This window comes from Puntigrus tetrazona, chromosome 4 (genome assembly GCF_018831695.1).
Source record: "Puntigrus tetrazona isolate hp1 chromosome 4, ASM1883169v1, whole genome shotgun sequence".
Classification (NCBI taxonomy): domain Eukaryota; kingdom Metazoa; phylum Chordata; class Actinopteri; order Cypriniformes; family Cyprinidae; genus Puntigrus; species Puntigrus tetrazona.
Genome location: NC_056702.1, coordinates 22,685,087 through 22,712,799, shown reverse-complemented (window position 1 = coordinate 22,712,799; position 27,713 = coordinate 22,685,087). Strand labels below are relative to the sequence as shown.

The window sequence follows — 27,713 nt, the reverse complement described above, 5'->3', positions numbered from 1 at the left end:
TAAAATGAATCATTAAGTAATTAAAACAGTCACCTGATGATAAGGTTACTGATGATGATGATGATGTTGGAGAGGTTGGTGATGGTGAAGATGATGATGATGATGATGATGATGATGATGATGATTGATGGAATTGTTTGGAATGTTGTGGATGGAGATGGAGACTCTGACGTCACTGAAGATGGTAGGGAGGAGAATGAAATTAAAGTATTAGGTATAAAATTAATAAAGTAAATTTAAATAATGAAAATGATTATTACAAATATTAATAATGTTATACATAATTTTTATTTAGTAAGATTTTAGTGGGTGAATGTTTTGTGCTAAGAGTATTTGATGATGGTTTACTTGTATGAGGTGTGATACAAATGAATTAGTAAAAAACTAAATTTTAATTAGAGAAATAGTTAAAACAGTCACCTGATGATGAAGTAATTGAAGATGAAGATGTTGGGGAGGTCGGTGATGGTGAAGATGAAGATGATGATGGAACAACTGATGTAGTTAATTGAAATGTTGTGGATGGAGATGGAGACTCTGACTTTACTGAAGATGGTAGGGAGGAGGATGAAGTACTTAAAGTATTTGATGTTGGTTTATATGTATGATGTGTTATACAAATGAATTAGTAAAAAACAAAATTTTAATTAGAGAAATAGTTAAAACAGTCACCTGATGATAAAGTAATTGAAGATGAAGATGTTGGGGAGGTCGGTGATGGTGAAGATGAAGATGATGATGATAGTCCCAAATTCAGTGATTGTGGTGTGGTCCATGTTGATGATATTGCTGGTGGTAATGATAAAGATGAAGGTAGTGTTGTGGATGGAGATGGTGATGAAGGCTGTGAATTTGCTGATGATGATAGGGATGAAGTAGATGATGGAGAGACTTAGCTTATGTGACAATAAATCCTGTTTTTATTGATTTATTATGATTTTCTGCATGAATGTTTTTGTCACAATGAACTATTGTGATACCAGGCTGTTTTTCATGCAAGATGTTACGGCTAGAACATGTCATCTCACTTATCAGTAACATGGGTTACATTTGTAATGTGGAAGACAGCTGATAAAATGAATCATTAAGTAATTAAAACAGTCACCAGATGATAAGGTTACTGATGATGATGATGATGATGTTGGAGAGGTTGGTGATGGTGAAGATGATGATGATGATGATGATGATGATGATGGAACAGGTGATGGAGTTGTTTGGAATGTTGTGGATGGAGATGGAGACTCTGACTTACTGAAGATGGTAGGGAGGAGGATGAAATGTACTTATTTAGTATTTGATGTTGGTTTATATGTATGATGTGTTATACAAATGAATTAGTAAAAAACAAAATTTTAATTAGAGAAATAGTTAAAACAGTCACCTGATGATGAAGTAATTGAAGATGAAGATGTTGGGGAGGTCGGTGATGGTGAAGATGAAGATGATGATGATAGTCCCAAATTCAGTGATTGTGGTGTGGTCCATGTTGATGATGTTGCTGGTGGTAATGATAAAGATGAAGGTAGTGTTGTGGATGGAGATGGTGATGAAGGCTGTGAATTTGCTGATGATGATAGGGATGAAGAAAATGATGGAGAGACTTAGCTTATGTGACAATAAATCCTGTTTTATTGATTTATTATGATTTTGTGCAGGAATGTTTTTATCACATGGAACTATTGTGATACCAGGCTGTTTTTCATGCAAGATGTTACGGCTAGAACATGTCATCTCACTTATCAGTAACATGGGTTACATTTGTAATGTGGAAGACAGCTGATAAAATGAATCATTAAGTAATTAAAACAGTCACCTGATGATAAGGTTACTGATGATGATGATGATGTTGGAGAGGTTGGTGATGGTGAAGATGATGATGATGATGATTGAACAGTTGATGGAGTTGTTTTGGATGTTGTGGATGGAGATGTAGACTTTACTGAAGATGGTAGGGAGGAGGATGAAGTACTTAAAGTATTTGATGTTGGTTTATATGTTTGATGTGTTATACAAATGAATTAATAAAAAACAAAATTTTAATTAGAGAAATAGTTAAAACAGTCACCTGATGATGAAGTAATTGAAGATGAAGCTGTTGGGGAGGTCGGTGATGATGAAGATGATGATGATGTTTGAGAAGATTTTGATTAATTGATTATGATTTCCTTGGTTAATGTATTGTGTTTAGAGTATTTAATCTTACTTTGAATGCATGTCTGTTTGTAGTCAGAACAGCAGTCACCATTTGTCAAGCAAGCCTCATCACAAAAACACCCACGGTTGCATTGGTCATTCTCTCCAGGACAGCAGAGCACTGTTGGATACGAACACTGGCCTAAAAGATACAAGACCCAAGATGTTGACGCAAGGCTACATGTACAATGCATGTTTTTATGCTGTTTGTATTTGTGCCTATTTCTCTGTGGTTCCAGGTGCTGTCATTACCATGCCAATAAAGCTATTTGAATCTGAATTTGCCATTAGTTTGCGATGAAGACCTTTTTAAACAGAAGGACACAAAGTCAATATTCATTCTGGTGATTTTCATGTAAAGTACAAGTAAAAAATGGTTTCTCTGTTTCCAGACTTGGCTGCAAAAATAAAAACTGTCCCTTCATATCAACATCAAATATACATTTTTACTGCAGTCTTTAATAATGTCTAAAAATGTATCCAAATGCATAACCTGCAACAGCCATCTTATGGTTTCAACATGGCATTGCATGTGATAAATTGTGCATTATTTAGGAGGTTCATATTTAGTAAAATCCCTTTAAAATTTCCTCAAAATAATAACAAATATTAACGAAAAAATATGTAACTAAATATGGCTGTGGTTGTCATTGCAACTTATTTTGGCTACAAAATCTATACACCAGTGCTTCTGTACGTTCTATATTCTGTAAATCTATATTTGCTGTCTCCACCCAATTTCCTCCCAGTTGTGCGTAATGACGTCATCACTAAAAAAGAGACGAGAGACCAATCTACTTCGAGTGTATTAAACGAGCCAATGAACATTGGCATGCGCTAATTGCGTCCAGCTGCCACTGATTACAGCATGAGTATCAATGAGCAGTAGGTGCAGCACAAATTCAGGGAACGAGGGTTACATACGTAACTGCGACGTTCCCTTTCAGTCGGTCACTCCGAATCATGTTGGAACTGACAGACGAATAGGGATCCCTACAAAAACGCCATGGACGCTGCCTCTTCCAATGTCCTGTGAATCACAAGGGACTCACAAGCCCCTTCAGTCTATCGGCGTAGGCCGGGGCTCGACCACAAGAAGCCAGCTACTCTTGTAAACACTACCCATTTCATAAGGCTGGAACACTGGGGAACGCCCCATGTTCTAGTAAACAGGGACGTGTGCAAGTCCAGCCATAGGATGTCTCGGAACGAATACTCATATGGTGTCACGTTTGATGGTTTGACGCAGGAAAGGAACACTCGAGAAGTAAAATAAACTTCGGGCAGGCAGAACATAAACCCCGTGCAAGGACTTTGACGACTGGACAAACTCAAGACAAACACACAGGACTTAAATATACCACTTAATAGACCAAACTAACGAGACACAGCTGAAGACAATATACAATTCACACGAAAAGGTAGGGCACAGAGAGCACGTGGCACAAGACAAAAACAATAACAGAGTCCAGAGATGTGACATATGGAAAACTGGAGGTGATTGAACCCTCTTAGGTAGGCAGAAAGTCTGCCGGGGAAACATGGGGCTCTGAGGCTATGCCGTGGGAATACACAGATTCATCGAGTAAGGGCCTGGCGCCAGATGTTCCATTACATCTTGCTGCCGGGGCAATGGAGGATTGGAGATTGGAGCAGATTGGAGCAGAACGATCATGTTTGGCTCCGAAGCAAAAATCTGAATATGCGCTGCAACCGCTGCTCATTTATAGTTGCGCTGTAATCAGCGGCAGCTGGATGCAATTAGCACATGCCAATGTTCATTGTCTCATTTAATACACTCCCAATTGGTGTGACCGACTGAAAGGGAACAGGAATGTTTAATTTGGTTATTTCTCCAAGCCAGCAACTGATACTCACTGAATGACAGCATTTTGTTAAATTTGATTTTAGTTCAATTAGAATTTATGTGCGGCACAATGTACACAATCAAAAGGTGATATTACAGTTTGCCAAAAATACTGAAAATGCACATTGCTCAATTTAAATAGCCCATAGTACAGTCTGTGCCATTCAGTTTTTAAATCATAAACCATGCTATTCAAAAACACTGTAAATATGGAAACTTTGGATTTTTGAACATTACGGATTGCCATTCAATTGAAAAGATTTTCTGTCCAGTAAGGTAAACTAAAAGCATATATTTATTCTGTTCATAAGCATTTCACATTTACCTGTGGTTCTAATTATAATAATACACCTTGTACACAACTTATACACAAATATATGATATTTTATAACATTTTATGTAGCATGAGCACTTTGAAGGCATTTTTTTTCGGGGTACTTTGTCATCGTTATAATGACATATATTTTAACAGCCATGCATGAACAACAAATCAAACTATGTATTTTAAAAACAAGGTATGTTTGAAAGGTAACAAAATTTTATTCTTACCATATAAAAATAGAAATAATATATGTATATACAATGCAATAATAGCGCAACAATAAGTAATAGAACTCCTTATTATGCCGACAACAGAAGGAAGTTTGGCAAAGAAGTGTTGCATGGGTTAAATGACCTTGTTTAACTCTGCTATATGCAAATGAGTTCCAGATAAGTTCCACAACACTGGCACAAGTGACTGCTCACATGGCTGGAATGGAGAGGCACCAGATCCTAGTCTCAGAAAACGAGAATAACGTCATAGGCGGAAATTTCATGGAATCTGTCATAGTTGTGATGAATAAATAAAAAATGGTCTGTACACTTAAATCGCAATATTGTGCCTGTGAATTTTAAACTGTTTTGTAAGGCTTTTATATATATATATATATATATATATATATATATATATATTCTGTTTATGTATATTATATATACAAAAACAGGGAGTGTGCGCTAGTACTATGTTTTTCATAAACAATACCATTCATTTACACTAAGCCTTATTTTTTGACGTGTAAAATGTATGCGCTAAAGTTAAACGGGAAAAGATCGTGTGAACACAATTCACCTATAAACTGAATTTCCATCAGCTTTATCGGTTAGCGCTTCGCAGCGATGAATCTTTTACGGCAAAAAAGCAAACATAATCAATCACAGCTGTTCTTCAGACACAGGTTTTCGATGTAGACAGAAATCAAATGTTATGATATTTTTTTCCCCTGTAACTTGTACCAGTCAGGTTACCAGGGGAGTGTTGTATGTCTTACCTGAAGCCAGGTCACCATTTTTTGGGTACAGGAGCAGTAACAGAAGCAAGATGTGGACTAAAAGCTTCATCCTGGTCCAAGTGTGTCCAAATCAGCTCACTTTGTCACTTTACCATGTATTCAAGTATGAGGCAGTTTTTATATAGGTGGAGTAAATTTGATTGATCATACGACATTCTTTGTTCGGGCACACAACCCTTTTTTTATAGACATCATACTTTGTTGTTCATCAAAGTGCTATTTGTCATAAAGTTTAAATGTCTACATTAAAACTCATGTAGTACAAAAACATTACTGATGAATTTGTAGAAATTTCCCAAAGTATTAGTGGAAAACGGCATTCTTCAAAAGAAACACTACCAGGTTATTCTTTTATTAGTCTGAAATTAGATTTCTTGTATGAAAGCAAACTTAGCATGAATGAAGGACTTGTAGATTAACCTGTTTTACACACAATACCACGCCAAGCCATTTAAACTTAACAGTGTAAGAAAAAAATACTTCCCGGAGGGAAGATTTGTATTGCAAAATAACTGTGGCGTATCAGAAATTCCACAAATTTTTTTTTGTCTGGGACAGCCGAAAATCATATTAGAAATGATCCCCCTCCACTGAATAAAGATGTGTCAGATCAAGCTGTTCTTCTGAGGGACGTTCTGCAGTTTTAGGCATAATAATAAACTAATAACTATTAAATAAAATGTTGGCAAAAGAAAAATACTATAAAATATTTAATTACACATTGATTATACTGTTATGAACTGAAATATCTTGTAATTCATAACAATCAGTCAAGAAAAACAAAAATTTAAACTATTTGAATAAAATGCAGATGTACCTGCAATTATGGAATAACTCATATATATAAGAATATTTATTAAACGAGACACTTTTTTTTACTTAAGAAAGCATAGCAAGAAAAATTAGGCTATAAGGAAAGGTTTAAGACGTTTTTATTTTGTTGCGATTTAGGACTTTCCATAGTGTCAGAAGAAGTTAACTGATTTGGTACATTTTGTTTTTTAAAGTTTATTAGAACACTGTAATCTCATTTTTCATTCTACAATGTAGGATACAGCCAAATTACTCAAAACTGAAGATGAAGATGGAGAGGTTTGAGGTGGTGTAGATGATGATGATGGTGCAAGATTTTGTGAAGATGAAGGCAGTTCCAGGTTCGGTGAGGGTGGTGTGGTCCATGTTGATGATTTATTGGTGGTGATGTTAAAGATGAAGGAGATTTATGATGGTGATGAAGGATCTGAATTGGATCATTGTAAGAACGAGGAAGATGGTCTAAAATTAGCTTCTGTGATACTTTAGACTCATGGCAAAATGACTGCTTTGTACATTTTGTCATCCCTTATCTTGTTCTGCCTTCTAGTGATTAAACAGCATTATTGTTTTGGGTGGATCTGCTTCTGTCACACGGGACGATTGTAAATACAGGTTGTTTTTAAATGTTTCAGGGTTTTCCTAAGTATTCCAAAATGATTAGAAGAGTTTGAAACACCTCATGCTGGAGACACATTCTGATCAAAAATGTTCTTTTGCCCCGCCCTCAAACATACGATTTTATTATAAGTCGACTATTCGAAGGGAGATTCGAAAACCCTCAGTCCCCAATATATGGTGTAATAATGTTTATTAACAATGCCTTTGCTCGAAAGACAAAACAGCAGCAAGGATTCAATAACAATGACAGAAGACAGAAGAACCTATTTATTCTAATCAATATTATCTACAATGAATGTGAAATTGCCAACAGGAAATGGATTGCCTAGATCTGCCTAAAATCTCTAGATCTAGCCCAGATCTCGTGTCAGAAAATAGCTAACTGGTCAAAATGCTCCATTTGACTTTTCTGAGATCTTTTTGAAATTTCTGCGTGCTGAATTTTTGAATATTGAATTTGATGCTCTGAATTTCCTCTTCGTATTCAAGCTGTATTTTAAAAAAGTGTATATGAAATAAAATGCTGTTTCAAAATATATGTCTATAAAACAAATTCAGTTTGTTTTGTCATATTATAAGTGCCATATACGTAGCTCAGGCCTTTGGCTAAAGGAGATAATGTCATATAATGTACATCAGTATATGCGTCAGACACTGTTCATGCTGAAGGAGTTCACTGTACAGCGACCTCTAGAGGACACAGTCACTCGTTCTCTTCTCAGGGAACCATCCTTACATACTTAACCTGAGACGTTTTGTCTGGTATCCAAAACAACTACAACCTATTGACAGCAAAGCTTGTCTGGTAATCGAAGGTATATTATCAGACTTATACATTATTAGCCTGAGAAGGCCAAGAGCATAAAGCAGGACATAAAGTGATTGATAGTAAAAATGGGCAGAGCTGATTTACTGAATAATCTTAGTTGCATATATTTCAAAGCTCAGATTTCATCAAATCAACTGTGGTGTGGAAATGTTTCCCACAGATGCTCTCTCAGATGGCCACACTGTTAGGGATTCTGTCTGGAGACAGATACCAGTAGGGCACTTTCAATTTTTCATTTCGCCTCTTGATGATGTTGGTCACTTCAACTAATTTCTTGCGGAAACTCTTAGTGGCTTCTGTGACTGATTTTTCAGTGAAGTGCTTATTTGGATACACTCCTAAAAGTACCTGGGGAGAAGATTCGGACAAAATACTGTTTTACTTTATTTTATCAACAAATTTGTATATTCAAAATAGTAATGAATTCCTCAAACCTCTTCATCCTGGAACTGACTGAGGGCCCAAACTGCTCCTAGATGCCAACTGGAACGTGTGCGGTCCGGCAGACTCTCCATGATGTACTTCATATCCACCTGGCCTTTCTGTGTGGGAGGAGGCTTCCTCATGGTGGACGGACAGTTGGGGACCCAGGCAAACCAGTCATACTGGAACAAGGTACAAACCTCAGCCTATGGATAGTAACCTAGTAAGAGTTTATATTCATCCAGTAAAGCGGGTCTAATCCCACCTGTCCAAAGTTGACAGCAGCATGTTGAGCAGAAGCTGTGAAGATCACAACAGTCAAGTACTCGACCAACTGCTCCCGAGTTTTCAGACAATTAGGAAATGCTGTGAACATTGTAAAATGTTTACCCCGTGTAGGTAACTTGTCCACCATGTAAATGATGCATATGCAAGCAATCATATGAACATTCATACTTGAATTCAAACATTTTAGTAAACTGACCCTGTACTCACCACAATCCTTGGGACTGTTCTTCATACCAGAGAAACAAACATCTTGAACAAATGCCTGGATCTCCTCGTCCTCCTGAACTGTCTTATCACTGCTGTAGTAGAACCTGACCACATCAGAAACAAAGCTGGAGAAAGATTCAATAAAATGACGAATCTGAATATATTCAAATATAAATATAAATGCTAATCACTTAATTGTTACTCATTCTCGCCATTAGCCTTTGAACATCCTGTAAATTTGTGAAATTTTCAACTACCTTTTGATTGCCTCCCAAACCATCATGCCATCATCTCTGTAGTAATAGTTGGGTAAATCTTCCTTGTTGTCCACTCCTCGAGCTTTCATGGCCTCAGGGAAGCACAGAGACTTGTAGGTTAAAGTCCTCATGGCCTTTTGAACCACTTCGACAATTGCAATTCCACCTGTGCCATTAGCCTTTGAAGTAAAAAGACACCAGAGCCTACAGTTAGTAGAGATGAGGGAAAATATGTATGCAGCATAGAATTTAAAAAGTGAAAAATTACTGAGCATATAAATTTTTCATCTCTTGACTGTTAAAACTGTGATGCTATATTAACTGTCACGAACAGCACCTCTGTGGCTCTCTCCGACCACCACCGGAGGGAGCTCTCACCGGAATACTAATCACTAAAAGACTACATTTCCCACAACCCCGTACCTTGGGCTGATTACAGCCACCAGGTGTTCCGCATTACCCAGCCTTTATAATGGACTCCCTCACGATCACTCATCGCGAAGTCTTGTTTGTACCTACAGCAATTCTGAGCGTTTATTCCCGTGTTTGTTTTCCTGTTGCCGACCTGTACCTTGTTTATTCCTGTGATTGATATCTGCCTGCCTTCTGACCTTCTGCCCGTTATCGTTTACATCTCTTGGATTTCCCTTGTGTATTATGGTTTGCTCCTGTTTGACCCTGCCTGCCTGACCACTATTAAAGCTCAGTCGCAAATGGATCCCCATGTCTTCGACGCTTCATTACAATTAACTCTGTTCCCCATTCCAGTGTGGCCCAATATTTAAAAGTCATTAAAACATTCAAAGTCACTTTCATAATGTTGTACTGCGCTCATTTGTGATTTCCTGTTTCCTTCACGTTTGTTCAATTCATTTGACGCAAAGTAGCTTGCAGAAGATATATCTTCCAAAAGGAGTAATGAGCATTTGCAGACATCATGCTGTACAAACTGCAGCAAAATGACCCCTTTTCCTACATTTGAGATACTCAGAACCTTTTGCTGGACATATTTCCCCATCTTAATGATTCTTTTACATTTCCACTTCGTTTTGAGCCACAGTGCTGACTGCCTCTTACACTACGGTGGGATTTTCCAATGGAGCCAACAGTCTCGCTGATGTTTAAAACGGCAATATGACTGTATTGTAGCTTAAAGGGAAAACCCGGGATTGAGGCTTGTATGACTTAATATAACCTAAATTATGTCCCTTACTAAAATATGTAGAAGAAAACCCATGAATGGTTCATGTTATTAAAATAAATCACATTGTTTCATACATATTTTGGACTGTGGGGGCGCCATTACTCTTTCTGCAGCTGTGGTCTACTAAGAGTCAAAGGCTTCAGAGCTAAAGTGGAGAGGACAAAGAAACGTGTCTTTAGGAGGTTTTATTTGTATGCAGGAATCGTCCCACTATTTTGTAACATATGTCAGTGAGAGATTGAATATTATAGGCTAGATAACAACTGCATGACCTTAAAGTAATGCAGACATATCAGAGATACCATGAATGAAAAAGTAGTGGTTTCTTACAAAGCACTGTTTGTGTAGAGTTAAAGATACCTTATCAAAGAGCCCAGATTCACAGATGAGTTTTTCACGAGCTGCAGTGTTAATGGCAATGGTGTAACGGACATGAGGTATCAGCAACTGTAAGAAGAAAAATAAGCTTTTAAAAATATAAAATGGCAGCAAGACAGTGACCTTCAATAAAGCAATAAATCACTCTAGTTGACTTGTTTCAGTGTTTGTACCACTTCCTGCCAAAAGGTCCCTTATTCATACATGATAAAATCAAAATCACATCCTGCCTTAAATGTTTTTTTGCTTTTATACCAAAAGCAATATGATAATTTACACCAATGTTTTTAAGTTAGAGTTACAAGTTAGAATTACAAATGACCTGCTTCTATCATCTGATCGTGGTTTTATCTCGTTATTAGTGCTATTAGATCTTAGTGCAGCGTTCAACACTATCAATCACAGCATTCTCTTGAAGAGACCAGAAAACTATGTTGGCATTAGTGGAAGCGTCTTAGCATGTCAAATCGTATTTATCACATAGCTATCAGTTTGTAGCAGTAAATGAGGAGGTATCATATCATTCACAAGTGAAATATGGAGTTCCTCAAGGCTCAGTGCTAGGACCGTTACTTTTCACAATTTACATGTTATTATTTAGGAGACATGGCATTAGCTGTCACTGCTATGCTAATGATACTCAGCTCTACATTTCTTTGCAGCCAGATGATACACACCAAATTGAGAAACTAACAGAATGTATAGTTTATATAAAAAAACTGAATGATGAATCATTTTACAATTATTATAAATTCTTACATATGAATATGTAATAAAATCAGTTGTAAAAAAAATACTGCATCCATGCTTTTTAATTGCTAATGTTTCAATGCATGTCCTTTTTTAAACAACATTTCATTAACATCAAAAGAGAGTCTTACCAATAAAAGCCTTAAAGCATGGGTACCTTGTATATGGGGTGGACTGCAGCGAGCTGTCTGTACATGGCTATGGCAAAGACCTCAGATATCAGATGTGTCCTGAGAAGGTGTGTGACCAGCTGGTGAACATTGAAGTCGGAGGATTTCACCCACATCTTGGCTAGCATCCAGTCATACTCATTATCGCTTGGGAGAAAGACTGTGTTTCCCGCTCCCGCGGTGGTCTGACGACTGAGCTGTTTCACAAATGGAAGCATGACCAAACTGAGTATTTGGTAAAAATGCCAATGTTACTAATAATAATAAATAAATAATTTAGTACTAATGTTACTAAATTATTTATACAGGTACCTGAATAGCAATTGGTACGATTTCATTCTGGCTGTTCTTGTACAGCAGGCAGAAGGGAGCAGCCAAATACTGCTTGGTATGTGGGTCTGTGGTATTGGCGTGAACTCCCTTGAGTATTGCATAGTCTGCTATGTAGATGTTTCCTCCCTGTAATAGAGTGGTATTGGATTGACAGAGAATTTTCTGTTCATAGTTGGGATGCCTGGCTAGCACTTCCCAGCCCGTCCCATTGGCTTCTTTGAACTGTCAGGCTCGGTTATGCGATTCAGTTTGGATCATTGACTTGCCGAGTACAGCGGTGCTCGCTTTACTTCAGTGAAAATGCTGATGCCTTTGTCTTGCATGCAGTGACCACAGTACTACTGGAGAAGGATGCGATAGAGCCAATACCTCTAGCCGATAAGAGATTCAAGTTTCAAGATTCAAAACTTTATTATCTATCAACCAGTGATAAAGATTTGTCTTGGGTAAAAGGCAGTGGGTTACGACCAATGTTGGATGTGCGAGTCCTTCAGAGAGCATTTCATTTGCAGAAACGCATCTTTGGGTGTATCCATCCCTGAGATTGGTTTGCAGTGATAGACCTGAAGGATGAGTACTTCTATGTTTCAATTCTACCACGCAACAGGCCATTCTTGCATTTTTGCATTCGAAGGTCGGCGTATCAGTACATGGTCCTACACTTTGTGCTTTCCATGTTGCCTTGCGTCTTCACAGAGGCAGTCTTTGCTCCACAGAGAGAGGAGCAGGGCATTCGCATCCTTAACTACCTCAATGACTGGCTTATTCTAGCACAGTCCCAAGAACAGTTATGCAAACACAGGGACTTGGTGTTAGCGCACCTCAGCCAGTTGGGTCTTAGGGTCAACTGGGGAAAGAGCAAACTCTCCCTGATGCAGAGGACCTCTTTTCTTGGGATGGAGCTGGACTCGGTCGAACAAACAGCACACCTCATGCAGTAACGTGCTTAATCAGTCTTACAAATACCTTTTAATGCTAACTGTTTAAAGCCATTCATTTTATCCAAATAGGGGAAAAGTAGGAAAGATTTAGGACCTTCCCAATATAAACTGAGCATCATTCCATACCATTAAAGGTACTTTTAACAAATTGATTTTTAGGACTCCTTTTCAAATTCTTACACAAAGTACAAATACCGGCCTATATCTATGATTGTTGAATCTATTTCTATTTCCAGGGTAATGGTTGCTGTGAGGAAAACCAATAGTAGGAGTTAGCCAGGTTGGCAGACCAATAGTCCCACGGCAAATTTGGCAGATGCAAACCTTCTCTTGAAAGGTCTTGCTAATTCATTTGTTCGCCCTAACTTCAGCTACTGATTTAAAGTATATAATATTGACCCAGCGATGAAAATAATCTCCAAAACCAAAACGAGTCAATACGTCATTAACATATTGCAACTTTACCCTATCAAATGCTTTTTACGCATCAGATGATATTTTTTTTTAATACAGAATGTTCAAAACTTGCCTTATGTTGAGTAGTTTGACAATTTTCAGCTTGAGTTTTTGTTTTTATTTAGCATAATATAAAACAGTTGAAAACAGCGTCTGTATTTTTTTCCTAACCTTTAATTCCTCTTGCAGTGTGAGACCTCTATCCAGGGAGCCCTTCACCATCTCCTGAGTAACTGCAAACTCATTTGGAAGATTCCAGCATTTACTGATCATCACAGGATTGCAGCCATTTAAAAACTGATAGCCAAACAAGAAGTCCTCATTCCAGTTCTTCATCACATACTCTGCCAAGGTAAATTTATAAAGTCAGCTGCCAGTTTTTATAGGAAGAAAAAAAAAAAAAGGACAAACCTGACACAGTGTTCTTGATTTTCACAAATATTTTTCCAAAATCTGCAATATCTTTCCATGAGGACTGGAACAGTTTCAGAAATTCATTAAGACCGAGATTCCCAATCCTGAAAGTAAAGAACATGCTAAGAAAAATACAACTGAATACTCACAATCAGATTTTTGATGCCTGGCATTGTTGGGAACGTTACTTTAAAAAAGTAGTTATAGTTAATAGTTACTTCTCACAAATAGTAACTGAACTAATTACTGAGTTCATTATAAAATCATTATAAAAGTAACTAATTACCAAAGAAAGTAATTTGTTTTTAAATTTTCAAATATGTTAAATAACTTGGATTAAAATATATGTTAAATGAATAAAATGGACACAAAATATAATAAATTATGATTATAAAACATTGTATACTAACCTACACTATTTTTACCCTTTTCACAATAGTTTATGGTGTGTCAAATATAGGTACGTTACGCTGTGTATCCATTAAGTTGAAATGAAAATTTCAATTATAGCCCTAATAATATTAGCCTAAAATAATTTATAATAAAGCCACGTTTAATTCTCATTTTATATTAGTAAAGTTTATAACATCGGTATTCCCATCAATGGTGCCTGGTTATGTTTAAGCTGCACTACGATACTTCCTGGTGTCACATGCTTATCTGTTGAAGATGAGCACAAACTGTGTAGCCTACGCTTTAATGAAATTCAAAGAGAAGTCCACAGATTTTGCAGCTTCAAACTGAATGTCCAGAGGAAGTTCAGTGTCTGAGTTGGCATCAATGCTCAGGGGGAAACCAGAACGCCACTCCTTCCACCTTCAAAAAACCGCAAAAATTATTCGTTATTTGGACCAAAATAAAGAAATAGTCCACTTTACAGTTCCATGTGCCTTCTTCAACCAATTAAAAAAAGCTGTGTTGAATTCATTTCACTATTATTTTTTTTCAATTTCTTTGTGACGAGCCAAAGTAGAACATAGGTGTGAAATATGCAAATGAGTTACGCAGTGACTTGTCGCCACCACCGAAGTGTGATACAAATGACTAATGACTCGTTTAGGCTGTATAGTATTCAAAAACACTTCCAAATGATTAAATAATTGTTGAATATTTACACGGGTTTATAACTGTGCAGTCAAACCTGAACAGTAATTGTCTGGATTCCAGTTCCATGCGTCTGTACTCTTTCAGATTATCATCTTGAGGCAATTGATCTAAACAAACATGCAGATACACACAGACACACCAAAACAACAGTATTCGTGATCTTTTTCACTCAGGACTGGATAGTGAACACAGTCGGGGCAGGACTCACCTTTGCCATCCCGAATGATCACTTCCTTTTCACTGGCTATCCAGCGATAACAAGGAAACTCAAAGCAGTCTCCAGAGGGGGTCGTCACACTGATGCTTCTGCAGTACCAGTAATCATCTATCAAGATTTTCTCCTTCTCGACTTTCACCAGCACTATGTCTCCAAGGAGCTCCTTCGCTTTGATGTCAACAGATACCACCTTTAACCACAACTTCTGTTAGACATAACTGAATCACACAAATTCCGTGCAAAAATTAAAGGGGTCATGAACTGAGGAACCAAAATTCCCTTAAAGGAATAGTTCACCCAAAAATGTAAATTCTGTCATCATTTACTCACCCTCGAGTAGTTCCAAATCTATATGAATTTCTGACGAACACAAAGGAAGATATTTTGAAAGAAGTAAAGTTTGAAACCAGGCTGTTTTGGTTACACATTCTCACATTCACACAGACACATAAACACAACGGTCTGGGAGGAATCCTGAATTTAACTAAAAGTCTAGTAGTTTCTAAGATCGCAACCCAGGACAATTCACCAAAGCAGAGATTTCTCCTATGATTAACTTCTTAAATTTAGCACTGTTTAAGTAAGAGATGGAAGTTTGTTTGCATTAATGAGTCGAAGTTAGGGTTCCTGGTGCTTCTGATTGGTTGGCGATCTTCCTAGATGATGTCTTTTGGAAATCCCTCACCATAAATGGCCGGTCGCTTACTGCTGGAAGTTCTAGAAGTTCTCTTTGTGTGGGTTTGAGATGTTCAGAGGGTTCATGAAGGTCTCGCTGGCAGGACACTGGAGTGAGTCTCAGTGGTTCATGCTCTCAGCAGTTGTCTGAGGGTCCCTGGCAGTTCCAGCAGCGAGTTTTCTGGGTTTTGTTTGGCAAAAAGATATAGCGCAACGCAACAAGTTTCCTTTTGTCTTTGTCATTTTAACAGCTGATTAGAGTTCATCCCCCAAAGGGGGTCCTCCAATCGATGGGCGGATCCACGCCCAGCACTGATCTTCTTTCGTGCATAAATTATCTTACATTAACACAGTGTCTAGTATCTCATGAGGGGAAAGACATCTCTGTGAGTTTTATCAACTTTTATAGCGTTTCCTACCTCTCACATAGTAACAGATAACAAACACTCATTCACACCATGACAAGGCAAATGTCAGAAGCTTTCATTAAACGCCAAACTTCAAATATCTTGCACTCATTTCGAATGGTTATGCATAGATTAACATAGCAAGCTTTCATTACAAAACAAATATGTTGGAGGACTATAAGAGATTTTTTGAAACTATGAATATTTAAGTTTACTTGTTTTTAAGAAGCATGGGATGTGTGGTCACATTGTGGGTTTTTTCTGAATCCCTTCCATGACCACTTTGAGTTTGTAAATAAAATGCTTGTGTTTATTGGATTAGTGATTTATGCTAGCTCGGGTTAATTAGTTGTTTTGCACATCTGGTCCACTAATGGATTCATACAACAAAAAGGCTCTGTGTTCAGTGTCGGTTGGGTTAGTTTTTAGGAGTTTTGATCCCTGAGAGACAAAGACCAGAAGTAGGAAGAAGGCTGTCCTGACGCCCAGGCGTCGCCTGATGGTCATTTATCAATTTTACGACTCACAAACAGAGATTCTTTTGCAGCTTTTATGTTTCACATACAGCTCACATCACCAAAAAAATATGAAAATATATGTATGCATATGTAAAACGATTTATTTCAAAATGAGATCTGTCGTTTTATGCTTTTGGAACTTTGGTATTTAAAATGCCTTCAGAGTGTCAAGGGCTAAACTAAAATGCTTATTTTGTTTTAAAATACTATAACTTTTGGATAATTTATGCTATTACTAAAAAATGTAAGTAACTAACTTTTTAATTTAGCATCTTCAAAAAAGAATTTCCTTCCTTATTTCTGTTTTAAGACATTGAATGTCAAAAGTGTTTGACACATACATTGACAATTCCATTCGTGCTGAATTTGTAAGGGGAAAAACAATTCTCACCGATCCTTTTCCAAAACGTTTGAAGAAGGATTTGTCCAGTAGAGTTCTGTCACCGCATCTCTCCGTGCCCACCAGGGTCAGGTGAATTTTATTAACTGTCCCAGCATACTCCTGTTCGCCAGTGGTGATGGAAACCTTGTACGTGAACATCCTGCTCGAATGAGGACGAGCACGACAGACTCTCTTTTTCACTTCTGCTTTGGGTGTGGCCTCCAGTCATGTTTGTGGATAAAGAAAAAAAAATGATGATAAATGAGCGATGAAAATAGAAGGAAAATATGGGCTTGTATGTGTATGTGTAAATGTATGTGCTTCCTAGCAACAATCAAACAGCGGCACAGCAAAAAAAAAACAACATGCTTATCTGTTGAAGATGAGCAAAAACTGTGCAGTCTACGCTTTAATGAAATTTAAAGAGAAGTCCACAGATTTTGCAGCTTCAAACTGAATGTCCAAAGGAAGTTCAGTGCTTGAGTTGGCATCAATGCTCAGGGGGAAATCAGAACGCCTGTCACGTTCTCTGGACTTTGTTATTGTTTTTGTTGTGTGCCATGTGTTCCGTGTGAACTACTTTAGTCTCAGCGTTTTCACCTGTGTGTAGTTAAGTCCTGTGATTTCAGTTTTTTATCCAATCTCGTCTTTATGTGCGTGTGATTTCGTCCTATCTGCCTGCCTGCCTGCCTGTATTTATATTGTTTATTTCATCATCTGAGTAGATTAAAGCCTTTTAGTTCCCTTTATGCTAGTTGTGTGCTCTCCTGCTAACCACACGCGTGACACCACTCCTTCCACCTTCAAGAAAAACACAAAAATAATCAGTTATTTGGACCAAAATAAAGACACCAAATATTTGAACATTGGCTAAAACTTTACCTTCAGCATTAAATCTGATTTTTTAACACTTTACAGTTCCATGTGCCTGTTAAAAAAGCTGCATTGAATTTGTTTCACTACTCATTTTTCCTTAACTAATCCTTAATTACACATATTGCATCTGACACTGGTGTTGCTTAGTTTTATAACGTGACCCACACTTTTACTTTTCACTCTTGCATCTCAGACTTGAAAAATGGAAAATGGAAAAAAAAAAAGCTGCCTGAAGTATGGCAACGGGATGCAGTGTCTCGTTCCCTCAAAGAAACATGATTATATTCATTACCTGAATACATTCTTGAACTGCATTTAAAACGCTATGAGGAACAAGAGTCCTAGCCCTGTGTCTATGTCTTGACATAAACCACTTGGACGAGAGGACTGAAGACCTACCAAAGTCCAGTCCACAGAAATGGATGAAGGTAGAGGGGGTGGACCAACCCACAGATGGCCTATACAGGGCACCTGCCAAATAGGCCCTTGAGGCCGCCATACTGCTTGTGACTCCCATCAATGTGGAGTGGGATAACCCTGCAGAGAATCTAGCTTGCAGATACTTCAGAACTGAACCAACTGGGCAGTTAGCTGGGTCTTGCTGGCGAACTCTGCACAATGAAGTGAAGAACCTCCACTTTAGGGCATACGCTTCCTCATTGAGGGAGTTCTGGGTTGATGAAAGGTCTCTACCACCTCAGCTGGGAGACCAAAAGCTATGAGCGGCCAGAATGGGGCTACTAACAGTAAGCGAACACCGTCTCAGTGCACTCTCATCAGAACTACCAGAAGCAGAGCGATTGGGGGAAAAGTCTCGGCCAGATCTGTACCATAGCATCCAGTCCCAGGGGAGCTGAAGGAGCTAGAGAGAACCAGGGGACATTGTGCATTCTGATGACTTGCGCAAAGGTCCACCTCCAGGTTCTCCATATCTGCTTCACCACATCGAAGCATCCATTCCTTGGGCCTTGGCCCGTGTCGACGTCTGCTTCCACATTCAAATGGTCAAGAATAGGAATTGCTCTCAGAGAGAGGAATTTGTCCTGACTCCACAGGAGGATCTGGCGGAGCTAGTGCTAGAGTTGGAAACATGTAACATGGAGGAAGAAACTTTTGTTCCAACAGTTGAACACGACTGTTGTAAAAAGTGGATGGAGGTGCCCACCGGAAAACTCTTATTAATTGTTTACTAATTGTTTGTTTTTCAGAAAATATGTAGATTGAGAAGGGAAATATATATAACATGACTTAAATAAGAGAACATGCATTCGGCATAGAAGTGGATTAGAATATGTGGGACTGCTATCACGGGTGCTATCAAATACATCAAGAACATATGAAAATAGATGACCCAACACAAGTAAGTAAATCCTGTTTTAGTTTTGAAGGAGAATATCAGAAATATTTAACAAAAAACAAGTATACAATGTATAAAATCCATTTGTAAAGCAAAAAGTGATTTTAAAACCTGGTACCTCAGAAGAAGAGCTAAAAACAAATAATGGAGAAAACTAATTTTACAACTCGTTTACTCATATTTATGCTGTTTATGTATGGCTGGTCAATTTAATTTGAAGAATGTCCGAGCTGTTTGTTTCCATACAATGAAAGTCAGTTTCCTTTACTCCCCATACACTATCATTAAAAGAAAATAAGAACTTTTTTTAATTATGTCAACTGTAAAGGTCTTTTCACACCAACAGTTAAAAGAATAATCTTAAGGCTGAAGGAAGTGCCTCAGATCTGCATCCCGATCTCTCTCAACATACAGAAATAAAATAAAATAAAAACAAGTTTACTAATTAAATTCGTAATGCTCTTATTTTGTTGTAATTAATATGTTACTGTATTAGTTACTTAAAAAATAAATCCGATTACTTAACACGTTACTCAATGCAGGTCACAATGTCCCTCATTTAAATAATTCCCACCAAAGAGGAAAACAAGTCTGTTTGATTTGTAAGATTCAGAGACATAACCAGCTGTATTTGTGTGTATTTGGTGTTTTTTGACACAAACTCTTGTGCTTTATATATGTGTGTGCTCAGGAACACATATTCGAGATGTTTGGCAGAGCATTCAGGGGACACCGGAGACTTACAGCTTTTTAGTGCTCCAGATGTCCTGAACAATAAATAAGAAACCATTAAAATGTGTGTGGGTGGGCGTATTTTTCATTTATTTATTTATTTTCATTTTTAGGAGTTCACACACTGGGTGCAAGTTTCTGCCTATATAGTGATTCATCGCTGATATTTTGGACATTTTCTATTAGTTAGATTATTTGCATTTCTTTACATTCTGATTTTTTTTTCCTAGTAGGGTCAGCACACTACTGACCGACATGTATTTAAATTTGTATTTTACTGACAACGCAACCTTGCATCGCTTTATTTTCTGCCCTCGTGGGTGGGACTTTTATTTTGGTTTTCGTCATCGGTCTGCGCCGCGCTCCGGCTGTTTGTTTTGGTTCGACAGAAGATAGGTTTGTGTTTTTACGCGTTTAAAGTGTTTATATGTGCGCGGTTCGTTGATTTTTTTATTTTGTATTCATATGTAACATTGAAATACCTTGTCTAACGTGAACGGAGGTTATTTTGTGTGAATAAAGCGCATCTGCACATTATAACAGAAGGTGCGTCTCATTTCTGTCAGTTTATAATAAAGCACAGACAGGTGGAATGACAACTTTTGCGAACCGACTGCAGATGTTACGAAGAAAGTGAACACTTTATTGATGTATAGTGCTAGTTTTGAGTGTTTGTGGTAAATCTGTGTCAGTAAAGACCATTGACAATCAGTCAAAAAAACTAGGGAGCTGATTGAGTTTTATTTATTTATCCATTGATTTTCTGCTAATTTCTTTCATCCCAAACAGAAATCCATGTGCACGCAATTGCAAAGATGGCTTTTATTAAAGAGGAAACTGAAGATATAAAGATTGAAGAAGCATTTGGAGTAAAACAAGAAGACACCGATGAAGATATAGGTGGGTTTTCATTCTCTAAACCCAACTGACTCATTTGATCCTTCCTAAAATCTCCAGCTCTACCGAAATGAACGATGTTGTGGAAAGAAGAAGCTGCTTATCAGTTTGACATTTGTTATTAAGACATGCCTTAAATGAAAAAGAATAAGAGAAAAGTATCCCAACCAATCAATGATGGAGTGTAACACGTTTAAGAGTTTCTTGAGCAGTGGAGAAATCGGACAAAATATGAAGCGGGTTATTAATCGGTTAATAATTAATGAATTAATCGGTTAATTAGACGCTTGACTTTAGATCATGTTTGCGGCCAAAATGGAAGTAATCGCTACATTGACTACAAAGTGGTCCTAATCACATTAGGACATAAACCGTATCGATTTCTTATCCGCAACTGCGTATGTAATTCTCGTTGTGATCTATGCTGTTGAAGATCTAATAGCTCTAGAGGAAATACAACTTTAGTAAACACTGCTGCTGTTTTACAATGGGGCTCGGACCCTGACTGATATCAGGACATCTGCAAAAGTGAACATTGTTTGAAAAACTTAAACTACGGCTTTGGGGCATCCCTGGTTTTAGCTCCCGACTCAATCGAGGTCTTCAAAAATTGCTTGAAGTGGGTCTAACTCGGCAGGACTGTTACTGTCCACAAGGCCATCGTTACTCTGCTTTTAAACCGGGCTTAACTTGTATTGGTCTCTTTTCATTCTAGACCTGATGGAGCTGATAGAAGAGAGTAGAGATCGGTATAAGAAACGCGATCGCAGCACTGGAGAAAAGTCTTTAAGTTGTTCACAGACCGAAGAGACTCCCTCACAAGAAAAAGCTCAGAAGTCTCGAGTTAGAAATCGCGTCATCTGCTCCGAGTGCGGGAAGTGTTTCAGCCATCAAGGAAACCTTAAAGTGCACATGAGGGTTCACAGCGGAGTGAAGCCCGTCGCCTGTCCTCAGTGCGGAATCAGGTTCACTCAGCAAGTCAACTTCGACCGACACGTGCGGGTTCACGACGAAGACAAGCCCTACAGCTGCGAGCTGTGCGGAAAGAGCTTCACGGCGCAACTCAGCCTCGACTACCACATGAACAGCCACAACGGTGACCGCGAATTTTCCTGCGATCAGTGCGGTAAGCGCTTCAGGCACAAAGCGGCCATTAGCAACCACATGAAGATTCATTCAAGATTGGAGAGCTTCGTGTGTCGCCAGTGTGGATCGAGTTTCACCGATCCGAATCACCTCCGGAGTCACGTAGTCACTCACTCCGGAGCGGAGCCTCACATGTGCGGTCGCTGCGGGAAGGGTTTCGCCAACAAAAGGTCCCTCAAGGTTCACATGGTGATTCACACTGGAGAGAAGCCGTTCAACTGCCACGAGTGCGGGAAGAGTTTCAAATTCCAGACCAACTTCCGGGCTCACGTGAGCGTTCACATTGAAGAGCGGTCCTTCACCTGCCCTATCCGTGGAAAGGGCTGCAAGCTCAAGCTTCGCGTGAGGCCTCGACCTTAAATGTGTATCGATCAAAAAGCCTTCAACAAGCGACGTTTTCAGTGTTTTCCTCGGTGCGTCGTTTCCAAACACTACATTTTCATTGACCTTTTTAAAAATGTTTAACTTTATCTATACGTATGTAAAATTATGGTAATATTGCGTGAACATTCACGTGAAATTCTCTGTGTGTCAGTTTAATGCGGTAACTTATTTACGAAAAAATATGTATTTATGGTATTCCGTTCTTCGAGAATGAAGCGTGTGAGCCAATAACTCAGAGAGGGAACTTTTTGAATGAATCGAATCAAATGAATAAAGACATTTACTGCCACCTGCTGTTAGTTTTAGTTTTCTCTTTAAAGAATAATCTAATTTACGGTACGGCAGAGGAATCTATTCAGCGTATGACATCTTAGTCTGCCGCACAGTTACATGTGAAGAGAGCGGAAAAACCTACCATGTGCTTCTGCAAAACAGAATCAATCCAGAAATGAGAAAAGTGTGTCAAAAAGGAATACTGGCTAATAGAGATACCTGCGGATAAAGAGAGAAATTTCTGTTTTTAAAGGAGGATTTAAATAACCTTTAATATAAAATATGTATACACTAATATACTGAGATACATATGTGCTAATGTCGATGACCACTTAACAAGCGCAGATTTGGTAAATTATCTTTATTTTCACTTTCTGATGTTAAAAACTAGAAAAGAACAATCTCTGACTACTGTATTACAGCAAGTAATTATAAGTTATATGTTAGTTCTGTATTTTTTCCTACTATTTGAGTAAACATAAATTGTGTTAATTTCAACTTTACAACTCCATGTAAAAAAAAAAAAAAAAAAAAAAAGGTAAGGATTCAAAAATAAACGTGGTCAGGTCGGACTCGGGTCTAATTTCATTGGGTCTGTCTAGGGTAAAACTCAATTTTTCCATGCGTTAAGTTTTGATTGTTGTTATTATTGATTGTTTGCTCAGCGCATTTAATAAAGTCTAACCTGCCCAAAATGCAGCAGCTAGTACTTGGGCAAGCTTTTATCACATTATATGCCTTCATGTCTGATGCGTTCTCAAAACTCCTTGACTTATTTAGCATCCAAACTCTAAAACAATCTACCTAACACTGTTCAGGGGGGCAGACACACTTTGTCATTTTAAATGGAGATTAAAAATGAATCTCTTTAACCTGGCTTACTGTTTCTTAAAAACTGGAGTATAAGGTTATGATATATATTTTATGTGAATGCTTTGCTGAATTTTGGACTAACTGTAGCTTTTCTAGTGAAGTACATGCATTACAGTAGACCAGTGTTAAGGTTATGCATTCATGAACTAGTTCATCTGCACTAGTTACATGTAATGACGTTGCATAATTAAATGACTAAATGTAACTAATTACAGTTGCTGATAATTACATTTTAAACCCCATCTACCACTTTAGCAGCTCTTTTTACTTTGTGATTGAATAGATTTGTAATCATGAGATGTACTTTAATAGCTATGATACTGTTTTTTTTTTTTTTTTAAATTAAATCTTTGCATAGCTATGACAACAAACAGTTAACATTTTAAAGAATACATGCATAAACCCAAATAGAAATTTGAATTGAATCCAAACCAGTTATCAAATTAGCCTAAACTCCTGAAACATCTGTGAAAGTAGGCTTGGGGTTAGCAGAGCTGGTGTTTGTCCAAATCACAATGCACTGTGTGAACTGGCCAATCATAGCAGACTGTGCATATCGGAAAGAGGGGCTTTGTAGAAAATGACGCGTTTGAGAGAGGCGGGGCAGAGGAGCTACTTTAATGTACAGTACTTGAAAAATTATGTTTTTTGAATGTTAAAGCATGTCGACATATTCTGTTACAGCCAATACACAAAATCATGGCCTTTCAAACAGCACCTTATGACATATGCATATGTAAGTTGATTCCTTAGATCATATTCCACACAGAAATGACTCGGGACTAATATTATGAAAAATAGCGCAGATACCGAATTGCTACATTATATTTCTCAACAATTGTAGCAACTATCATGATCGTGACTCCATTTCATTACAGTGACAAGCCATTAGCCAACTTAGCAGATATTATTAACATTCCATGTCAGATTTTTACAGAATATATGACAGATTTTAAAAATCGAATAGATAATTTTGCACGTGAGGCCTCACACGATATAGTTGTGAAGAGTCGGACAGTTTCACTGAGAATAAACGGTGGCTTGAATGCTTTTTTTGTCGTGAGAAAGAAAAAAAAAATCTACACGCAAATGCAAGAAGAAACCAAATGTGCATATCTAAGGGATACCCTCTATCTAAGATAGACATTATGGACAATCACTGTAAACATAACATTGTCCCGCTGCAGATCAATGAACTGCAATGAAGTGTCTGTGGAGCAACCTCTCACAGCTTCTTTTCAGTGTGCATTCATGTGTCTTTTGAGGTTTCCTTTCTGAGAGAAACCTTTCCCACACTGTGGGCAGGTGAACGGGTTTTCTCCCGTGTGAATCCTTGTGTGGACCACGAGGTTTCCTCTTCCGGCGAAGCTCTTTCCACAGTGAGGGCAGGCGAAGGGTTTCTCTCCGTTGTGAGTCCTCATGTGGTACTTGAGAGTTTGCTGATGTAGGAAAGTCCTCGTGCACTGCGGGCAGGTGTAGGGCTGCTCTCCGGTATGAATTCTCATGTGGTTTTTGAGGTTTGCTTTCCGCATTAAATTCTTTCCGCACAGCTTGCAGCTGTAGGGCCTCTCTCCGGTGTGGCCTCTAATGTGCCTATCGAGGATCACTTTTTGAGTGAAACTCGTCCCGCACTGAGGGCACGTGTGAGGCTTTTCTCCGGTGTGAATTCTCATGTGGTAATTGAGGTTTCCTCTCCTGTTGAAATGTTTTCCACACTGTTGGCAGGTGAAGTGACCCGCACTTCTAGCCTTTTGAGCTCTTTCTTGCGAGGACGTCTTTTCGGTCTGTGAGCAACTAAACGTGAAATTAGGTTTCTCGTGCCGATCTTTATCTTCCTTTTCAATGAGTTCTCCACTCATCAGGTCTAAGACAAAAAAGACGAATGCAATTTAACACCTGTTTTAATGAAAGAGAGCAACAAACACCAAAAGTACGCTAGACCTTGTTTGCTTCAAGCTACTAAAGCAGTTGTTGACAACACAGACCATAGCATTCTCCTGGATAGCTTAAGAATCAAGTTGGCTTATGAGCAAGGTCCTATCTATCCAACTGCTAGCACTTTGTGTAAATGAACAGATGTTTCATCAAACATAAGTATGGCGTGCCACAGGGATCAGTACTGGGTCCTTGGCTTTTCTCCTAATAATACATTTACACGACATTTAGCCATTAACCAGACACTTTTATCCCACATGCCTTTCAAATGAGGACAACAGAAGCAATTCGAATCCAAAAAGTATGTAGCAAAGTGATCTGAAAATAATTTATGCTGAGGTCTCTTGAGAGGTCCTTGAACCCTTTTCAATGTTATTATTAGTAATAATTACATTTACATATAATTTGGTAGCGAATCAAAGTGTTGCACGTTTTATTGGTGCAGAGATGAGTGCATTTATTTTGTACAACATTTGCAGCTGCTTTTTATCACTTATTCGCATTTTATACACAGTGGTTATTTAGTTAAATGAATGGTGTCGCCTTCATATGGACTGCTGAACATACACTTAGAAGTTTATTTTAAAGTATCTAAATTAAAATAAAACTTAGTAAAACGGTCAAATGCGGCTGAAAAAAGGCCATCCCTCTTTAGCCTTGGAAAAACTGCTGCTCTGTTTACTTTCACTTTCGTTCTTACTTCCTTGTGTCCCTTATTTCAAAATAAAAGTCACAGAAAACTGCCTCGGTTGTTGTTGGTGCTTTTTTCGTACACTTTATAAAATTTGTAGTACATTTTTTTCACAATAATTTTTTTTTTTTTCCTCACTGTAGTGTTTTTGTCACGGAGACACAGTGTGTTTCCAAATATGGTAAGGGGCGTAACCTTTCAATCACGCGTTTGAGGTATTCAGCCAATCACAACACGCTAGATAGCTGGCCAATCAGAGCACACCTCTTCAGAACGATAAAAATGTTTTACTTTGTGAAAACTGATGCATTTCAGGCCACAGATGAGCAACAATAATATATAGTATATGCAAAAACAAACTTTAAATTGCATAAACACACTACACCAAATAATGTTACTTTTAGTATTGTTATATTACAGAATGGAAACTTGGAGAATGAAAACCAACCTGTTTGTTCCTCGGTATCTTCATGTTTGACTTCAATCTTCATCTCTTCACTCTCCACTTTAATGAACACCATCTTTCTTTGTTCCTCAGCATCTCCGTGTTCGACTCCAAAGGTTTCTTCAATCTTCACGTCTTCAGTCTCCTTTTTAATAAACACCATCGTTATAACGTTGTGTCACATGGATCTCAGATGATTCCTGTCCAAGATGAGAATAATAGAGAAAAATTAATCCAAACTAAATCTCTGGCCACCAAAACTAAATTAATAAATTGTTTTTAATAAGTTATTTTTGTAGATTAAATATATATATATATATATATATATATATATATATATATATATATATATATATATATATATATATAGATTTTATTTTTTTTTTAGTTTTCAGCAGCGGGAGTCCAGTGATTCGAAACAGTGAATCATTTTGCAAATCAAATGAATCGGTTGATTTTCTCAACATCACTCTCCAGCGACTGAGTTCGTTTTAAAGAGATGCACGAAAAAGAGAGAGAAAAGAGACGCACCTCGTCCTTAAAGTCACCAGATAAAACATTCAAGTGTTGCTTTAAGCTATCGAGCCGCACGGGTTATGTCTAATTTTCTGCACGTGTCACATTGATTTAAACGCTTTTAAATTAATAAAAGCACACACCTTTTTTCGGCAGAATCACAGACGCGGGAGAGCGGCGCGGCCTGGTGACGTCACACCAACAGAACAAAATAAAAGTCTTGATAAACGGGTGGAGATTTACATCGAAGACACGTAAATAATATGGCGCAGGAAGAATTAATAGGATGAATTGTTGATAGCATTTTAGTGTCTTGGTCTAAAAATTGGAAGTTGATGATTCTTATAAACAAACTAATTTTGAGAACACCGCTTAATACAAAAAATGACTTTCAAAGCTGGAATCAAACCAATTAATGGGCCTTAGTCTCAAATTATGCCCGTTTAATGTAAAAAAACCTTTGTAAAAACAGGTAAGCACAGGTTTGCCAGATTTTCTTAGCAAAACCCACCCAGTTGCTTAAAACTAGCCCAGCAGCTAAAACAAATCCATGTAAAATCCATGTTTTTGGCAGGTTTCACCTCATAAAAGTCGCATTTGAATCTGAATTAGCATGAAATAAGTCAATATTACTTAGTTTGCTCTTTTTATTGCTTTACTCATCTTCTTACACGTTTTAAAAAGTTAACGTGCATAAGAAACGTAAAAAAACATTTTGTCTGAAAAACGTCCACAAGTATTGCATATTTTGGAACCAAAGCTAAGGGGAGACTTTCCCAACACTCAGCGAGTCCTTGATTGAATCTT

The 27,713-nt window shown here is 37.8% G+C and overlaps 3 protein-coding genes across 6 annotated transcripts; 1 reads left to right on the top strand and 2 right to left on the bottom strand.

The window, feature by feature from the left end:
• Positions 1-6,305: 6,305 nt before the first annotated feature.
• Positions 6,306-17,000, bottom strand: LOC122342996 (polyunsaturated fatty acid 5-lipoxygenase-like). Of its 3 annotated transcripts, XM_043237259.1 has the most exons (15): positions 16,791-16,902; positions 15,130-15,159; positions 14,791-14,989; positions 14,617-14,689; positions 14,169-14,291; positions 13,473-13,579; positions 13,233-13,405; positions 11,644-11,790; positions 11,319-11,528; positions 10,394-10,480; positions 8,830-9,008; positions 8,573-8,697; positions 8,343-8,443; positions 8,089-8,259; positions 6,306-8,002 (listed from the first exon to the last, which is right to left on the bottom strand). In XM_043237259.1, exons 4-15 carry the CDS (start codon positions 14,646-14,648, stop codon positions 7,823-7,825), a joined length of 1,635 nt encoding a protein of 544 aa, XP_043093194.1. In that variant the 5' UTR covers positions 14,649-14,689; positions 14,791-14,989; positions 15,130-15,159; positions 16,791-16,902; the 3' UTR covers positions 6,306-7,822. The 3 variants fall into 3 exon arrangements, with proteins under 3 accessions (XP_043093194.1, XP_043093192.1, XP_043093193.1); XM_043237257.1 differs by lacking the exon at positions 15,130-15,159 and having other exon boundaries at positions 16,791-17,000; XM_043237258.1 differs by lacking the exon at positions 15,130-15,159 and having other exon boundaries at positions 8,573-8,676; positions 16,791-17,000.
• Positions 17,001-20,089: 3,089 nt separating this feature from the next.
• On the top strand, positions 20,090-22,462 carry LOC122343088 (gastrula zinc finger protein XlCGF8.2DB-like). Its single transcript, XM_043237408.1, has 3 exons — positions 20,090-20,142; positions 20,536-20,646; positions 21,359-22,462. The coding sequence occupies exons 2-3, from the start codon at positions 20,562-20,564 to the stop codon at positions 22,147-22,149; spliced, it is 876 nt and encodes a 291-aa protein (XP_043093343.1). The 5' UTR covers positions 20,090-20,142; positions 20,536-20,561; the 3' UTR covers positions 22,150-22,462.
• Positions 22,463-23,120: 658 nt separating this feature from the next.
• LOC122343101 (gastrula zinc finger protein XlCGF7.1-like) lies at positions 23,121-27,098 on the bottom strand. 2 transcript variants are annotated; one of them, XM_043237429.1, is made up of 3 exons: positions 27,050-27,098; positions 26,394-26,590; positions 23,121-25,183 (listed from the first exon to the last, which is right to left on the bottom strand). In XM_043237429.1, the coding sequence occupies exons 2-3, from the start codon at positions 26,551-26,553 to the stop codon at positions 24,558-24,560; spliced, it is 786 nt and encodes a 261-aa protein (XP_043093364.1). In that variant the 5' UTR covers positions 26,554-26,590; positions 27,050-27,098; the 3' UTR covers positions 23,121-24,557. The 2 variants fall into 2 exon arrangements, with proteins under 2 accessions (XP_043093364.1, XP_043093363.1); XM_043237428.1 differs by having other exon boundaries at positions 26,922-27,060.
• Between the last annotated feature and the right edge of the window lie 615 nt (positions 27,099-27,713).